We start from the raw sequence: 17,947 nt of genomic DNA, 5'->3' as shown, positions 1-17,947 counted from the left end.
ATCATCACGACGTCGTAATTTCAAGTCGACAGGTCTTTCAGTAAGTATCGAGTCACTTCCAAGTCACTTCACAACGCTCTCTCCTTCCGCCTACCACTTCGATTTGCTTCCTTCGGCCCCAGTTGAAGTGTTATGAGGCTCTCCAGCGCACTAGGTCTTGCGCCCGGTGCACTGGCAGTTCTGCTTCATTCCGTGTTGTTGCTTCGCATTCCCGGAATATGTGAGCCTTCTAAGTCTTGCACGCGGGGAAAGTACTCACCATTTGATTTTCGATTCAAGTACTCGTTGCGTCCAATGCTGGGATAACTTCCGTTCACGCTCAGAATATGCCAACGAACTCTACCAGTCTGCCAATTGGCTCTTGTACCCCCGACATCCCATGTTCCAACGTTCGTGATCCAACTTCGGATTTGCGGCTCGCTAACCATCAATCAGGGTGCTTGCTGTAACGGCAAGTCCGGCTTTTGCGGCTTTGGGTCCAAGTTCTGCGGCACGGATGTTTGTACCAGCAACTGTAATGCCAAGGCCGAATGTGGCGTTGACGCACCTCCGGAGAACACTACATGCCCTTTGGTAACATGTCCTCTTCTTTCTTTGGATACTTGATGTTCACCCGCAACGACAGAATGTCTGTTGCAGTCAATTCGGATTCTGCGGGACTACCAGTGCGTTATCGTTGCTTCATTGGGAGGATTTACTGAATCAGTGCTGTAGCGGATTTTTGTGGGGATGGGTGCCAATCAAACTGTGGGGCTCCGCCGATCCCGTCATGTGGTACCAATCAAGAGTCTGCACTCAATAAACGCATTGGATATTATGAAGGATGGGGCAATGGAAGGTTGGCTCCTGGTTTCCCTCTCATACATGGGACTCATATAGCATTGAGGTCTTGCATGTCTTATCCACCAGAAAAAATCTCGGCAGAGTCGTTGACCCATATAAATTTTGCATTTGCACTTATTTCCAAGTATAATTTATTTTCAATTTTTATCCAGAGTTTGCTTATAGTTATCTTCTTAATCTAGCACTTTCCAGGTTATTGAAATGACCAAAGGAGATTCTGATCTATGGAAGCGGACAACAGCACTGAAAAAGCGGAACCCTACACTGAAGGTTTTCTTATGTGTGTTATGATAGATCCCCCACAGTTAATTGACTAAATCTTTAAAGCTATTGGTGGCTGGACATTTAATGTATGTTGTTGTTGTTGCACCTTTTACTTATCTCTATTATATTCTCTTACCAGCTGATTGATATATATTTTAGGATCCACCAACCTCTCATATCTTTTCCAACCTTGCAGCATCTACCTCTAATACCAATACTTTTATTTCATCACTACTCAAAGTCTTTGAGACATATGGGTTTGATGTAGGCTTTTTTATTTGAGTTAGGATTCTACCTGTATGTACTAATCTATCCTCTTAGGGTGTTGATATTGATTGGGAGTACCCTGTTGCAGATGATCGTGGTGGAATTCCTGCAGACAAAAAGAATTATGTCACTTTTATGGCAGCACTCAAGAAAGCATTTGGTGGAAAGTATGGCTTGACCTTGTGAGTTTATCTTACTCATATTCCAAGAATATATATTAATATTGAAATAGTACTGCACCATCATCCTACTGGTATCTGCAGAATTTTGATCTTCCAGGCCTGCTAAAATCTGCAGACTGGGTCAATGTCATGTAAAATTTAGTTTTATAAGATTCTTATACAGACTTATCATTCTATAGGACTTATGATCTGCACGGCACATGGTTGTAGCTGTCTTTTTATATTATCACTGTCTAATCAATATATCTTAGGGATGGAAAAGGTTTGATTTTTTTTTAATTTAGAAGTTAGTAATGGATGGTTCAATAGATATCTGGATTGGCCCGCTTGTTGAAGCTCATACCAATCTCACTGAGATCAATGCAGCCTTTGAGCTCTATTGGCGTGTTGGAGTCAAGCCTAGTCAAATGGTAAGTCATTAAATTATTCTTTCTGTTGACTAACTCTGCTCTCTTTGAGGTCATGGGCTTTGGCTTTTATGGTCGCTCTTTCACACTTGCCTCTCCTGACTGTTCACAGCCTGGATGTATTTGGGTTTGTCTTCTGTAGCTTTTTATTCCAAGTTACTAAATTCTTGGCAGGCAAGTGGTGCTGATGCAGGCCCCTGTAGTGGGCAGTCTGGTATTCTAATGTACAATGAAATTCAGAGCATTCTCAAGGGGACAGACTCTAATGGAGAAACACCTCATCCAACTCTTGATGAAACTGCTGGTGTCAAATATGTTGTGTGGAATATGTACAATCTCTTTTTCTACTTGTTTTATAATCAGATCTAACCCAGTTCTAGAAATCAATGGGTCAGCTTTGATGATGCAGATACCTTTGCTATCAAGATGAGCTATGCTGAAGACAAGTGCATTGGTGGATCTATGGTCTGGAGTTTAGACCAAGATGATGACTCCTATTCGTATGTAACAAGTTGGCTTGCTTAAAAACATTACTAACCAAAAGGGAAGAGCATTAAATGGGCTCTATCCTGGGCTCAATTCCTCTGCCAATGGAGAAACAGAGAAGAATGACAAGTGTTTTATCACTAAATGTGGCATGACCTCTTGTGGTGATGGTTATATGTATGTGCTTATAGTCGAGCAGTATTTTATGTTGCTTATAGCTCTCAGTGTCATGACAGAAACCTCAGAAGACCCACTCTCTCCTGGAGAACACTGTGAACGCTTAGTCTGTTGTCCTAAAAGTCTGTGTTTAACAATTGCATGCCTAAAACCTGAACCTGATCTTAACTAATAGATAATGCACCCTCCTCCTGCTCCTGTAAGTAGCTGATTTAACCCTCTGACTTGATCTTGATGTTGAGCTATCAGGGCGAGGAATGGATACTAGCCCATGCAGTCCCACTTGCCATGCTGGAGAGCAAATTGTTACAACTGAAACCTGTGCATCTGGTGGTGCATCAGCTTTCTGCTGTACTGCTGACTTTAAGATCCAAGACTATTGTACTCTTGAAGGTATATTATGATATTTATATTGTTATAACAATTAATATTTCTCTAGATTGCCAGGATCCATCTACAGCTTCATGTCCCTCAGGCAGCAAACTTTTTACAACTATCCGCAAAGGGGAATTAGACTTTGACCAGGTTGATTTCTGCCAGGATGAACGCAAGAATTGTCCTCCTACCTGTCATGGAAAGGATGTTAAACCATACTGTTGTGTGGATGGAATGCCATTTGCAAACTGCAAATGGTATGGGACTCCTCCATTGTGTGAGTAGTCCCTTTATTTACTTTAAAAAAAACTACTGGCCTAAATATGATATAGGTCAAGACAATGCATGTCCTTTGGGTCAAATCTCTCTTACAACTGATATTCAAGGTGATGCAAGCAAATCTTGCTCAGGGTCTGGAAGTCGATCATACTGTTGCGACTATGATGGTTTGTTTATCTTCTAATATCATTTCCTATATTGTCTTACTCTTGTCCCAGGAAAAGACCAGAATATTGTTGCATTCTCAGATATATTTCCCAATACTGTTCCTGAGGGGAGCCTCAGTTTCCAGGAGGAATTTGACCCAGATTCAGGTGCTGGTACTAACTCAAATGGTGCTGGCACAAGCAGTCAGCTTCCAAATGATGGGGTTGAGGATGATACTGCATTTGGTGAAGTTTTTATTGACTCACCCAATTCAAATTCAGTATCTTCCTTGGAAATTTCTACAAACTGGGTTATCACAGGATGCAGTCAGACCAGTGACCAAGCACAATTAGTAAGAAACATTCTATCTTATCTGTTTATCTCTAATATTACTATCAGGTTTCCATGTATTGCAAAAGCAGATTTAGCATCATCTGAATGCTCCCATGTCTTTATTGGTGGTGCTGAGCATACTATTGTCAAGCTACCAAAGACCTGTGGTCGTGGCCCATATGCACGGGTGGATACTCTTTCTGTTCACCCAAACCAGAATATTCTTTCACCATTCCATCAATCAAAAAAGCCCAACACAGAGCCTGTTTATTTACTAAAATTTGACTATAGTCAGTACAGATATAGCTGACTATTATAGATATGCTCAACTATTTATACAGATTTTGCAGCAATTCCAGCATCAAATGGACCAATTTATATGCGGGCCGATGTTACAGATATGCCAGACTACTGGGATACAGTGGTGGAATCACCTCCAGAACGTAGACAATGGTAAGTGATTAATAGAATAATACATATAGGGGACTAAATTTATATACTAGGCTCAAGGAACGTGGACTTGAGCCTCATCTTGAACAACGCTGGTGGGGGAGCTTCAAGGTCTGGTATAAGCATCTCATTTGATGTGAAATCTCATACTTTAAGCAGAACTGGCTAAACAAGCTCAACACAGTTGAAAAAGATACATCAGTCTCACGGAATTTTCATTGGCAAGACACTGTGAGTAATTTATTAAACTTATTTTTGCATAAGTCCTAAGTTCTATTTTAGTGGACAATCTTCCATAAAGAAGTATCATGTCCTGGCCCACCAACATTTGAGGCATCAATTGATGTTTCTCTAACTGGCCAAGCCAGTTAAGTCTTTATTCCCTGGCAGAATCATCACTGACTTTATGCCAGATCTCAATAGTAGATATGGATTTTATCTCCAAGCTACTGTTGTGCCTCCTGCTGTTCAAGCAGCCTATGTTTATTTTTGTTTGTGATATTTATTCTGATTTACTAACTGCTGAATTTGAACTAGCGGCTGATGCCAGTGCACATGGTCAATTTACTCTCAAGGGCGAGGCATCACTACGATATGACTCCTCTATGATCCAGTTTGCGAAATTTGGGTTCCCAGGACTATATTAGTCAGTTTTCTTTATCTAGTTTATTGCTTGAATCTCTGATCTCTGGATTAGTCCTGGACTACTTACAATTGGGCCAAGTCTGGTTCTTCAAGGCTATAGTAAGCTAACTACTCTTTATTTAGCAGTACTGAATCTGTGTAGTTACTGGAGAGCTCTCGGTCTCGGGGTATGTATACTCTCTGGTTATGTACTATCATCCTGAGGATTGGTCTCTAGCCAATTCACAACAAGCATTGGCTACACATTCCCAACCATCAGTTTCAACTTTGGCAAGACTGATCCTGATGTTGTATCCTCGGCAATTTCACCTGCAAGTTTCACAAATGGAATAGATCTCACTGCTGGATATAATGTTGAACTGACTGGTATGCTTGACTCCTACATTTGTCAGCCTGATTGACGCTATTTGACTACAGGTGACTTGAGCATCCATGCTGTACCAGCACTGCAGCTGGGGCTCAGTGTCCTGGGTGGTGCAGTCATTGATGCACAAGCATTTGTACAAGTTGATCTGTATGCTGGTGTCAGCATCAATGGTTCAGTCTCCAATGCAGTTGTATGTGTTTCTCTTGATCAGTTCAAATTTGTTTGTTCTCAAATCTCCTTAGAGTGGCAAAATCTGTGTTGGTGCCTGTAAGTAACCCTATACATTCATTCATCTTCTGATTGCATATGCTCTAAAGATTATGGTGTTTCTGTGTAAGCTATTCCCTTGTGATTTGTCAGTAATACCAGGACTAATAAGTTGCTAGCGATGGTGGCCTGACTGGCAATGTTCTGTACTGGGAGACGGGTCCATTATCCATCAACTTTTATCAACACAAGGAGACACCTTATAGCAAGGTACAAGGCCACCCACTATGCTTCAAACTCTTCTCAGCTGATATATATTCAGTGCTTTGATTCCGTTACTGAACCAGATCTCAGCTCCCGAAATGAATTTGGTCGAGAAATTGAGCTTACCGAGGGTACTATCCTGCTCATAGACCGCCCCGGTTTACCTCTTGGACCGGCATACATTGAAGAAAAACGTGCCGCTGAGAATTCCGTCAAACATATCCTCCCTCGAAGCGAACCTGGTCACCTTGACAAGCGCATATCGATTCCCTTCATCCCCGGATTGCTCAACTGCCCTGAAACGAACAACGAGATCGCTGCAGACGGCACGGATAACGACCCGTATTCTGATAGTAAGTTTTGGTCATTAGTCTTATTTGGCCCAGCTCATGGTGTGCCGCAGTAAATCAGAATACGCTGGAGGATGCCTTCGAGCGGCGTCGCGCTTTGGCAGTGACAGAGGCTCTAGATCTTGGTTTTGACGATGCTGATGACGATGTCGTTGCCAATCATACATTTGGTGAGCTCGTTTGATTTCGACAGAGTCAAGTTTGAATTTGATAAACAGCCGGTCCCGGAAACGTCCTCGTGAAGGTATCTGCCTGCCCCGGGGTCTCATTCAAGGCTTTGGACTACAACCAGTTAGCAACGTTATATGTCTGATTCTTTCTAATGTCGTCTCCTACCTTGATAACTGAACGGCATCCCAGTACGACCTCCAATTCCCAACGGATGCCAAGTTTGACCCATCCTTTTCCCCGCACAACGGACCAGCACCGATGAACAAACCGACGACCTACGGCCGCGAGCATATCTATGAAATCCAGCTTAGTTCGTCATACTTTCTTAACTCAGGACGAGCTCACCTTTCGGCGCAGTTTCCGATTTCATGACAAGTTTGGCAACCCAGACTGCTTTATGGCAGGGCGTGAACAACAATTTCTGCTCGTGGTTGACACAATATGTGGTTAACCAAGGGGTGTGTCCTAACAATCTTAGCGTTGACCCACGGTCTTGTTGATGGCACCTACTAGATGGTCCAGAACACTCTCCACTGTTTCCCGTATAATGCGAGAATCATCACCCCGACGAGCCAAAACCCGTTCATGCCCTGGTTGGAGGCGGTTGCGAACGGTGTCAAGGCAAATCACTTTGCAATTGTTTCCGGGTGTTGCTGACGACAACCAGGCAAATGCAATCCACGGGAACAGCTTGGCAAGCGCGAATACGTGGAAAAAGTACACATTTTCCAAGATGATTTCGGTTATGCGTTCGGTGAAGAGTCCTGTTTCGATGATTGAATGATTTTAATGCGCGACAGACTGCGGGCCTTGCCTCGTACATGAACGACGCGAACGTCCGGGAGTCCTTCATTACGCAGTCGAATTGCATGAAGAAAGAGTGGTATGTTGTCAAATAGTCGTTTCTTCCTTGCTCTGAAACAATAATCATCCTAGGAACACCTGGTACACGAGCTACTCACAACAAACCGGTGTCACCGTCACCGGGGGCATAAACGGCATCTACACTAACTTTATCCGCGGGGTCATGTCGCAGTTTTCGAGCCGCCTCGCTTCCGGCATCGACTCGATGGTCACGATCTACAACGACGAGCTCCAAAAGTCGCTCGCAAAGAAGCCGCCGCAGGATCCACCGGTGAGGCTCGTTTCATGGTAGAGATCGATGGTTGCTGAGTGCCACCGCCTGACTAGGTCTCTGTTAATTGGGGCACCTTGATCCCAACGACGCCAACGACACAGCAGGCGAGCAAGGTGGATTTGTCGCCCATCAAAAATTATGTATTGAACAACGGGGTTACGTGGTGGAGTCGGCTGTAGGGGATGTTTTATTAGGGATGTAAGGAACGTACTACGTAGGACTTACTAGTCGGAACAACAACTCAATAAGACGAGACGAGCTTCCGTAGCAGAAAGAACATGTGATCGCGTCGTTTGCGGTTGAGTCGAAGTTTCGCCGCAAGAGATTTCACTATATATCGTACTGAGAATTGACGTTGAGCCCTTGGATATTGAGCAGGTTGTTGTGGTTGACCTGAAAAGGCGGTGCAGTGATCGTGACACTCACCATTTTTACCCTCTGAGCCTCAAGTTGCCGTCGGGCCTCAAATACCAGCGCCGCTCCCATCTACATGAAATTACAAAACTGCGCGCATAGCTACTCAGCTCCATGCTCTAGGGCCTAGAAACCGAGCTCGGAACGAGTCTATTGGCAGGTGCGGTTTTCAATGCATCCAGCAGTGGTTCAACGCTTCTGTACCATCTCTCAATTACCTCACAGGCTCACGGAGTCCCTACCCCCCGCAAGTTCTCCCAGCTCGCCCACGATCTCCCATGATTCCTCCTTTGCGGCTAGGATATGCGTTACCCAAGACTCAAGAGCCCATAGCCAGTTGCCTGACATGGCTCGCCACTCGTCTTGGAATGAAATGAAGGAGGCGCCGCAGAGTCGGTAGACAACGATAACACAAGACAGCCCTCTCAAGTGCGATATTAATCCACCCTGCACACATAGCGACTGATGCGTTCTCAGATTTGGAATGAGACGACTGTTGTTACAAGATAGAGAAAGTCAAACACTATAGGTCAACTACGCTTCATTATCAGACTCCCCATCCTCCGAATGGCCTCCTTCGTCATCCGCACCATATTCAGAATCCGCATCAGCATCCTCGTACTCATGCTGCCCCCAATTGTCCTCCAAAGCCCGCGCAAGGCATGCGTTTCGCTCGATGTCCTCAGCGCCATCATTCTCCCAGTCTGCCATTGCCAGCTTCCTCGTTTCGTCATCGTAGCAAGTGGACTCATATTCTTCCTGGGGAGCGAGCCATTCCAAAACGTGTGCGTCGATGTCGGAGTCGTTGTCATCATAGTCAGACTCGTCGTCCTCATCACCAACACTGAGCTTCCCCAAGCCGACAGCGATGTCATCGGTACTGCAGTCGCTGTAGCGCAAACTTGGGAACCGCTCCAAGAGAGTCGGGATAATGCGGAAGGGCTCATTGGGGTCCTCGTCCTCAGAGGCCGAAGCGGTGGAATACGCGGCTGACGGCACAGAAGAGCTCGTCGAGATCGCTTTCACGATGGGTGGGCGGGAAAACACACGTGGCCGTTTTTGGAGTTTTAATCCGAAATCGACATCCTCTGATTTGGACTTCCCCACATCGAAGACGGATTCGGGCAGCGCAGTCTCGGGCGTAAAGGCGAAGCGGATCACCGGTGGATAGTATGGCCAAGGAGGAGCGAGTTCACGAGGCGGAGGGATAACGGGCGTATAATGGGGCCATGGAGGCGCGAGTTCTCTTCCTTGCGCATCATATTGTGGTTGTGGTTGGCTAGGCGGGGCGTTGGGTGCAACTGCCTTGCTACCAGCCTTTGCCGCGTTTCCTAGCCCCTGGGTGGGACGACCCGCAAGGATGGAAATACTGCTTGCTGCACTTTCCAGACGCGCTATTCTGTCGGGATTAGGTGGTGCTGGTGCATATTCGCCGTCGTTCAACGCGAGCGGCAAACGCGGATCAGGGGCAGGTTCTGCCTCAAAATCATCCTCGGGGTCGCCAGGTGCTGGGGCTGGACACTACAGACAGAAAGAAAAATGAAAAGCTGGACGGGAATAACCTTTGGCTAATGCACTCACCATCCAAACGTCGGGTGGCCCGACATATAACCTTTGCGCAAAGCCGCCGTCGCGGTAAACTCCACGAGAGCCTGGACGGTGGATTGGTGGTGCAGGTGGGCCGGCAGACCAAGGCTGGTAAAGAAGGTTACTTGCGGAGACGGCAAAAGAGGGGAAACGGACCTCGAAGTTGGGAGCGTTGACGTTCGGAAACATTCTTGTGGAATGCACGTAGTTGTTGAGCAAATGTAGGATGCGGGAGTGCGGTTGACCTAGTAGAAGGCCCCATTATATACTGATAAACACAAAGTGCTTTGACCGTACCGGAGCCGCACAAAGAGATGTGCTTTGGTCCATGGCGCTTTGAAGAGTTCGGACCGTGATCCCCGTTGCGTCATATGTTGATTGACATCTGCCCCGTCGGAAAGGTCCAATGAAAATCTTCCCCACACCCCTTGCTTCTGCCAGTGAGCTGTCCGACAACAGGGCCTGCGCGGGGCGGTATCGAGCCAGGAGGGCTGATATCCCACTGTTCCCTGAGCAATGTCGTCCCAGTCATCACCGCCATCGCGCTCCTTGTCTCGGAGCGACCTCTCCTCGTCTTTTTTGTCGACTCCCTCGTCGATGCAGACGGCCACGCCTACAAGTGACCTTCTGGGATTCACATCCTCCTCGCTTATGCCCCAGCAATCTGGGACCCATCCAGGGGGCTCGTGCAATGGGCCAAGCTGCCCAAATTCGCCGCCCCCAGCGCTCTATCGTGCGTACTTTGTCAACTCTTGCCGGTCTCTGGCTGACTATTGCTCCAACCACAGTATACACCTTCCTCTCGACACTCGTCATTCTTCTCCTTGTCAGCGCTGCCATCGTCATTAGGTCGCTATTTCTTCGACGCCAACAGCGAATCGCCATCGCGAATGGAACTTGGATACCTCCTCCAATGCCTTTTCCCGGGGGGACAGGGAGGCGCCGACACAACCCATACGCGGGACTGCCCAAGCCTGTCTTATTCGATGTCTTTCTCGAGGCCAATTCGGAGAAGCTCAGAGAAAGTAGATGGAATGGGTTGCAGGTGTGTGTGTCTCGTCTCGAAAAGTTTGACTTGGAATTGCTGATGCTCTTAGCCTCTTTGTGTCGTATCCGTTCCCCTGCATTCCGATTCAGTGGTTTCGCCAACTCCACTCCCCAATGCTCCATCTACTCTCCCACCTTCATCGACATCTCTAGTCCCACGCACGCTGCGAACGGCTTACCACTATTTTTACCCACCCTCTCCACCTCCAACGCCTCCGCCCTCAGCACCACCAATTCCCGAGCCTAAAGCGACGGAACTCTCACCGTCAGATCCCACCGTAGTGCGACTGGGTTTGCTGGTCGCAATGCCGTGCCCAGAACTATCCCCTCACGAAGAGGAACTCGAGCTTCCATATATCGAGTTCGGTGTTGTCCAGGTCGACGTGGCCGATTACCAGTCCGTCGTATCTGCAGGTAGCAAGGCCCCCATGATAGGGCATGAAGCGGACGAAGATGAGCAGGGTTGACATTCATGCATATATATTCATGGTGTACTTACGTCTATTCATGACCATAACATGGACGAATGATCAACAGGTAGTTCTCATGCTCGGAAAATTGTAAATCGCTGTAATTCGACCTTCACATGTAGGCCTTATTATTATATGGTTCTACTCCGTGTGTTATATTGAGCCTGTTCGCTGCTGCCCAGTATATAGTGCTCCATCGACGCCCGTGGATAGTCCTCCGCGTCCTCCCGATCCGACTCTGGCCATGAGAATCTGAGTGGGCTCTGCGGGCGCTCTGCCAACAGAAATTGCTCTTCGTCACCCAGCGCTTGACCGGCTTGACCCGTCACGGTGTATGACCCCAGTTGCAAATGTGGGAGCGCCGCGCCGCTTTCGGGTTTATCTGTCCTGCCAAACGCGTCGAGCGCCGTCAGCAATGGCAAAACCAGCAACACCATCAGGACTATCTGGCCGAATCCCCACTGCGCCTCGGCGTCGCTGCCATCAGACGCACAGAACGCGATGTCTTCCCCGCCGGCATTCCGGTCGACGAGCAGGCTCCACGTGCCAACGCCAAACCACGCGGCGGTGAACAAGGTGTTGAACGACATCGAGTCGAGGAATTGCTCCAGATTAGTCCACAAACTTGTTGAAGTAGCGGGACGTCGCGAATTATTGCTGGTGGGGCAGCAGCATCCGAAAAGGGTGTTCTTCAGGGCCGTGTAGCAGGCATAGGTCGGCCCGAATAGCGGGATGAGCGCCGCTGTGTACCCCCAGATGACACTGATATAGTCGTATATTGTCCACCCCAGAAAACGGCCGCCAGGTGCGAGGCGGGTGACGAATTGTGCTGCAGGCTGGCCAACACAATCGTACCAGTGGCGGTTGCTCTGGATCGTGGTCATGATCAAGAGCAAGACGAACATCGCGAGCATTCCTAGTGCGCGAAAAATGCGCGAGGGGAGATACACGTATGGTTCGATGTCGGGGGGCTCAATACCGTCCTCCGAGTCGACCGGTGTTTGCGAGGGTCCATTGTGATTGGCGGTCATGGAGGCGGACCTGACGCATTGGAAAAGCGTGAAGAAGGCGATTAGCTGCGCGTCGCTTGCTAACCAAGACAGGTCAGCGATAATCGTGAAGTGGTACACTGACAGCGGCGCGTCGGACCACAAGCGGATCGCCCCGGAAATCAAGATCGCCAGGCCGGTGAACAGCTGCGTGTCGCCCAGTGAGAAAACCAGCGGGAAAAACACCCTCGTCATGACGCGCCGCGTTCTCTTGAACTTCGTTGGAATATCGATTGGAGAAGTACCAAGGAGGCACAATATGGGATGGAGGACGGATTGCTGAATCTTTTGCGAAACCCAACGGTCGACTGCATTTGATGTTCCGCTCAGGTTCAAACTCAGTGCCAGGAAGGAGCACAAGAGTGTAATGGATGCCGTTGCAACGAAGGCAACGGTGGTCTGGAAATGATAGTCAGATTGAGAGGGGGACTGATTGTGGCATCTACGTACTCCTATTCCCGCGATATCAGGATCCGCTGATAGACAAGGACACTCTGGGTCATTGTCCATGCCTCGCAGGCTGAAAGATTGGAGACAGTCCAAGTCTTATATGTATGGAATAGTCCGAGCAGAATGTCAGTCATGTCGCGCCAGATTGAGATGGTGGCGCCGCCGCTGCCGCCTTGCATATGACATGCTCGACATAAGACTCTAATAAGTAGTACTTATGGAGTAGCGCTCCTCAAAAATAAAGTCACAGTATTAGCTGAATCTGTAGTGCATTTCAGTGATGGTTACTAAGCCCGAGAGACATGACAGACAGACCTCAGCTATTTTGGATGTGGCCAACGGGGACCACACGTTGTCGATCAGATCCATTGCAGCACGATAAGGGTACGAGCGGCATTTATGGCAAAAGCCGCTTTGTGGGGCGACCAGATTGTCCATAACCCAACTGGCGTCTACTCCCGCTCTTGGCGCATACGACAGCTTGTCACAGTATTGGATGAAGAAGGTGCTTAGCCACGCAGCGCGTCCGCAAAGTTCACCTGTCCAGGTCAGGCTGCAGCAGGATGCGGGAAAATGCGGTGGCCATCGTAGTATCCACCCACTTGTGGCTTCCTGCGGTAAAGCCCGTATTGCATCTCCACAGCGCAGATGATATTCAATCAGCGCATGATATGCCGTTCCCGACGTATGAATCCACGCCTTTGACAAAGACTGGCTCGCGCTGCGCAATGGGAGCTTCAGGCACTCCCGAGCAGCAGATTGAACCGACTCCTCCCATCCAAAACGAAATGCGACGGCAAAAACCGTGAGAGCATCTGAGGAGAGGTACTGCGCAAGGAAGACTTTGGCCATGGGCACTAGCGTTTCCATGTCGTATTTGCCTATGGCAAGCTGAATGATATCCGCAAGATGGTCGATGGAACGAATGTGTGGATGGGCCCCAGGATACCAGAAGCGGAGCATGTCATCGATTTCTGTGGCCTGCTCGGTTAGCTGGACGGTTTTCAAGCCGTCCCTGGGCTCCGACGCGGCTTGCGGGAGAGAGAACATGGTCCGGAACACCGGCGACGCGAGCGAGAGCAAGGAGGAGTGCACGAGAAAGTCGACACCGTCGACGGACCGCAGAATGGTGTCAGCGGTAGAGTCGTTGAAAGGAGCAGTGGGCATTTCTGAGTTCGATGTCATGGCCAACCGGGAGAAGCTTTGGAATCAGAGGGGCTGTGCTCGTTATGCCGTGACAGTGGATGAAATCTAATCTATGGCTCAAATCTAATCTAATCAAGCTGCTGCGATAACCCTTCTTGGAGTAAGTAACTACGAAAATCACCAGCTACCAATATCTGAGAGTACTGGTCAGCAAGTCAGGAGATGGAAGAGGAGAGGACTGGGGCAATGCAAATACGGTTATGCGCGCTGCGACGGCCGCTGCGTAGGCCGAGCCACTGAGGCTCCGAGTCGTGTCAACTTGAAGCACTGGCACACAGAGACATGATCATCGCCTTCTCCATCCAACTATTTTGGCTATGAACATAAACTCCTGCGGCGCCAACCTCAAGAAAGGCAGCGAGCAGAGGGAGCTTATGGTGCATAGCAAAATAGTGTGGATGGAGGAGAATACGATCGCGAGACTGTGGCCGATCCGACGATGACTGACTGAGCGACACCAGTGAGGGGGGGAGTGGGGGGAAATTGGGAGGGCCAGTTGCTCAGCCATCCCTCAGCGCGACGAGCCTTTTATCGGCTCAGGATTTTGCGATTAATATTTCACTGGCAGGTTCACGTCGTCACTGGCTACATTATCCACAATACGTGTGCTCGGATTGATTGAAACCGCGAAGAGCCGGCCGTGCATTGCAGCATGGCAACAAAGGAAATGGAATCTTTCGACGTGGTGCCTGCGCCGATTTGATATTCGCATCCCCATCCAACCTGTGATAACGCTTCAGTATCAAATGATTCAAATCGTTGCGCCCGGTGTCTTAGATCTTGGGGTGCAGCTTTTCGATGGGGTGAATTCCCACCGCAAACAAAGGAAAATCCAGAGTATGTTGTGAAGTTTATTCGACACGATGAGCCCAGCCTAAGCGCCGGATGCCAGCGACGATACAGTCCCACTACGTCTTCCGTTCCGATGGTCGCCCACAAGCCCCCACCTTATCGATGAACCAAGAGTCTCGGAACAACAGAAGAACGCACTCCAATGGTGTCACTAACCACCACAAAGCAGTAAAATCCACCCAGACAAAGGGAAACGCTGGTGATCCGGGCGTCCGCTCTCCACAGGATGAGCTTCGTCCTCTCATTGTTCCCGTGTAATACAGCCGCGATTGACGTTTCTTCACTCACGACAAGGCAAAAACCGCGGCATAAACACGACCCTCGTGGCAGACGAACAATAAAGACGCATGCCTGCATTTGCTGCTTCACTGCCAGTGGGAGAAGGATGCATGTGAGTTTGTTTCTCCGGGAGAAAGACAGGAATTAACGTGCGACGCGCGCCAAACGTCGCCACCCGTCTCTAATGGCCTTACCGCCAAGGAACCCATCCTCCCTGCGGCAGACTTGCCCTTATTCCGGCCGAGTCTTATCGAGAACCATCTTCATTCGCACGTAGGCGACTTCCCCCTTGTAAAACTTCGGCCCAGATACCGTCAATCCTCGACGTTCGTACCAGCTGCGCGTCGCCTCTCTTGCATCGCACCACAGGAGATTGCCATAGAGTTGCGAAAACGCTACAGTAGCAATATGAGCAAGTAGCGCCGTGCCCAGTCCCCGGCCCTGATGAGGAGAAGTCAGCGAAGACCGAGGGAAGAAAGGAGAAGGACCGCAGACGAACCTGATGCTCAGAGTCGCACGCAAACTTGCGGAACCGGATGGAGCGCCGACTGCCAGCATCATTGCTGTCGTTCCCTTCCACAAGCACACGCCCACGCTGAGTCTCCAGCTCGTCAGCTGCCGTTTCCAGATTTTCGTTATCGATGGACACCGCACTGTCGCTGGGCCCGGGCGCCGGGAATTCCTCCGCAAAAAGCGATATTACCGCAAGGGGATCGCTAGAGCCGCTGGAGTTTTCGTCGCTACTTTCCACTGGCAGCCCTAGGCCAGAGACGTCGACAGAGGGAATTTGGCCTGTGATGAACGCGCCGTAGTGCCAGCCGTTGGCGTCCTCTGGCAGGAGGACATACGCGACGTCCTTGTTTGGCCAGAGCACAGAGTGTCTCAAGGAGACGGTTTCCGCAGCAGTGATGGGGCGACAGTGTATCGATGGGCGCCGCGGAGCCCGAGCGTCAGTTCCTTTGTGCCCTTGCATTGTGTGCCCGAATGTCCGAAAAAAGCCGATGGTCCAGGGTCAGCAAGAAAAGCTGAGTCAGAGAATCACGTCACTATGTCACACAGATCCCACTCATCGACAAGAAAGGCAATTTTTGGATCGCCGCAATCACATCACTCACAATAAGTTAACTTGTCAAGAATATAATAGCGTGCTCATTTAAAATGTGCGCTCATCAGGACCTCGCTCATAGTGAATTCTCCCGTTCCTGGTGTGATCATTCTCTGAGTCTCAGGCGAAGCATCGTTCGGAGATCCCCCGCATTTCAATAAAATTATATCGAAGTGTCAAGAAAAGCAACTACAAGGAACCACACCTCGTGATCTCAGATACCTTTGACTATACAAGCCCGGCGTTCAACGGACTCTCAGCCCTGAGGAAATCACGGAAACCGATCATTTATTGAAGAAGAAGAAATCATTGAGCTACACGACAACTGGCATTGGGAGCCTTATCGCATGAATATGCCCTGTCTTCAATACATTAGCAGCGCGCATGCTTTGACTTATCAGCTACTCACTAGTCGTGGACTTTCCTATCAGCATGGGGGGATACGCATATAAAAGGACTCAAACTGTGACGAGTAGCTCACTGGTGCTCAGCTTATTCGCACTGCAAGCGCAATTTGAGAAACCTATGGCTGAGGTACGCCAACTACCGCGTGCTTTATATCTGTTAACTCATCGTGCACAGACAGTGAAAACTCTTACCGCCACTAATAGTGCTGGAAGCACCGACTCCAATCTTGAGGTACGTTCAAGCGACGAGATTTCTCTCTCGCCGCTATCAGCTATTGAACCTCTGCTTAGACGGTCGCTAACCAAGAGCCGCTGGAGGACAAGAAGCACGCCGGACACAGCCTAGTCGCAGCATTTGTCGATAAGATTATCCACCCTTTGCATGATCATGACTCGCACAAAAACAATACCAGCGCCGAAGTCGACATCCCCTCCGTCAAAGTCGCTGTCCCAGATAAGCCCAGCGACGGATTCGGTCACCTTGCGCCTGGCGGTGGTGGTGTTGGCAGGATTATGTGAATCGGGTACGAGTACTCGATGATTCTTCGCCAGGAAAGAGGTTGCTCGGGCTTTCGAGTTATTTTGATATCTGCGGGGCTTTGATTGTCTGCGTGACGAGTTCTTTGGTTAAAGGTTGTTCAGTCTAGGGTTAAATTGGATGGAATCTTTGTTGCTCAGGTCGAGGTAGTAGTACATTGCCGCCTTCGAATTACTTCTTCAAGTTATCTGCAGTGGACAAGCCGCATTCACCACGGGAATTCGCCTCCGTCAAACCCAAAGGCGCCTTGCATTGAGTCGTTAAGAACTACCGCAGAAAAAAGAATAAATAGCACTTACCAGTCTTGCCATCTGACTCCAACAAGATCCACGGGAGCATCGTTGCCGCTCCTTGCTCTGGCGTCTTCCCACCGTCAGCGAAGCCATTCAAGGCAGTCGTCGTGAATCCAGGCGTCACCGCGTTAACCTTGACATTCTCCCCCTTGTCCTTCATCTCCCGGGCCAACGCGATGGTGTAGGCATTTGCAGCTGCTTTGGACGTATTATAGGCGAGCGTTTGATGAAGATATCCTTTGGGAGAGGCCATAAAACTGTTAGAGGCCATATCGGTTGAGACATTGAGAATCACAGCCGGCTGGGTCGATGTCGCCGATGAACGGAGGAGAGGAAGGAAGACGGTGGTAGTTTGGATAAGCCCAATCAAATTGGTTTCGATGGTGTTTCGGATGGCGGGGATGCTGGGCTCTGAAGCGCTTTGCTGTACTGTCATTTCAGCGATACCTGCACAGACCAAAGGCAATAAGTAGGGTAAGAGGAACAAGAATATGGATAACGCGCCGGCGTTGTTCACGAGCACATCCAGTCGTCCTTCGTCTGCCTTAATCTTGGCAGCGGCGGTATCGACAGACTTGCTGTCGTTCGTGTCGAGTTGGACAAACTTGACGTCAAATCCCTTCTCTTTCTTGATCTTCTCGCTGCCAATACCGTCTCAGTCATCCATTACCCATGGTTACAAGACTTACACTGCAGCCAGCCCCGCAGCTTCCTTGCGCGACGCTAGATACACAGTATGTCCCTTTGCAGCAAGTAGGTGGACAAGCTCATAACCGATACCAGTATTTGAGCCAGTGACGAGAATGATTCTAGAGGACATGATGGGTGTGGTGTGAAGGGTTTCAGATGGACGATAGAGGAGAGGAACGGCCTCTTATAAGTTCCACTGGTCAAATGT

The 17,947-nt window shown here is 49.1% G+C and overlaps 5 protein-coding genes across 5 annotated transcripts; 2 read left to right on the top strand and 3 right to left on the bottom strand.

Annotated features, from left to right (window-relative positions):
• Nucleotides 1–132: 132 nt before the first annotated feature.
• On the top strand, nt 133–1,766 carry MIND_00634200 (uncharacterized protein; the record flags this gene model as incomplete). Its single annotated transcript, XM_037363080.1, has 12 exons — nt 133–220; nt 280–389; nt 436–573; nt 626–665; nt 715–838; nt 887–967; nt 1,026–1,123; nt 1,171–1,193; nt 1,267–1,371; nt 1,429–1,556; nt 1,607–1,687; nt 1,736–1,766. 12 exons carry the CDS (start codon nt 133–135, stop codon nt 1,764–1,766), a joined length of 1,047 nt encoding a protein of 348 aa, XP_037221001.1.
• Nucleotides 1,767–9,869: 8,103 nt separating this feature from the next.
• Nucleotides 9,870–10,867, top strand: MIND_00634000 (uncharacterized protein; the record flags this gene model as incomplete). The annotated part of the gene is made up of 3 exons (XM_037363079.1): nt 9,870–10,086; nt 10,142–10,398; nt 10,451–10,867. 3 exons carry the CDS (start codon nt 9,870–9,872, stop codon nt 10,865–10,867), a joined length of 891 nt encoding a protein of 296 aa, XP_037221000.1.
• A 1,746-nt stretch (nt 10,868–12,613) lies between these two features.
• Nucleotides 12,614–13,554, bottom strand: MIND_00633900 (BTB domain-containing protein; the record flags this gene model as incomplete). The annotated part of the gene is made up of 2 exons (XM_037363078.1): nt 12,614–12,631; nt 12,685–13,554. 2 exons carry the CDS (start codon nt 13,552–13,554, stop codon nt 12,614–12,616), a joined length of 888 nt encoding a protein of 295 aa, XP_037220999.1.
• Nucleotides 13,555–14,937: 1,383 nt separating this feature from the next.
• On the bottom strand, nt 14,938–15,715 carry MIND_00633800 (Glucosamine 6-phosphate N-acetyltransferase; the record flags this gene model as incomplete). The annotated part of the gene is made up of 2 exons (XM_037363077.1): nt 15,206–15,715; nt 14,938–15,147 (listed from the first exon to the last, which is right to left on the bottom strand). Exons 1-2 carry the CDS (start codon nt 15,677–15,679, stop codon nt 14,938–14,940), a joined length of 684 nt encoding a protein of 227 aa, XP_037220998.1. The 5' UTR covers nt 15,680–15,715.
• Nucleotides 15,716–16,964: 1,249 nt separating this feature from the next.
• MIND_00633700 (uncharacterized protein) lies at nt 16,965–17,869 on the bottom strand (the record flags this gene model as incomplete). Its single annotated transcript, XM_037363076.1, has 3 exons — nt 16,965–17,002; nt 17,056–17,690; nt 17,739–17,869. The coding sequence occupies 3 exons, from the start codon at nt 17,867–17,869 to the stop codon at nt 16,965–16,967; spliced, it is 804 nt and encodes a 267-aa protein (XP_037220997.1).
• Between the last annotated feature and the right edge of the window lie 78 nt (nt 17,870–17,947).

The sequence above is a fragment of the Mycena indigotica genome (assembly GCF_014461135.1).
Source record: "Mycena indigotica strain 171206Taipei chromosome Unknown Mind.scaff0005, whole genome shotgun sequence".
NCBI lineage: Eukaryota > Fungi > Basidiomycota > Agaricomycetes > Agaricales > Mycenaceae > Mycena > Mycena indigotica.
The sequence above is the reverse complement of the archived record's forward strand: the minus strand, read 5'-3'. Positions and strand labels throughout refer to the sequence as shown.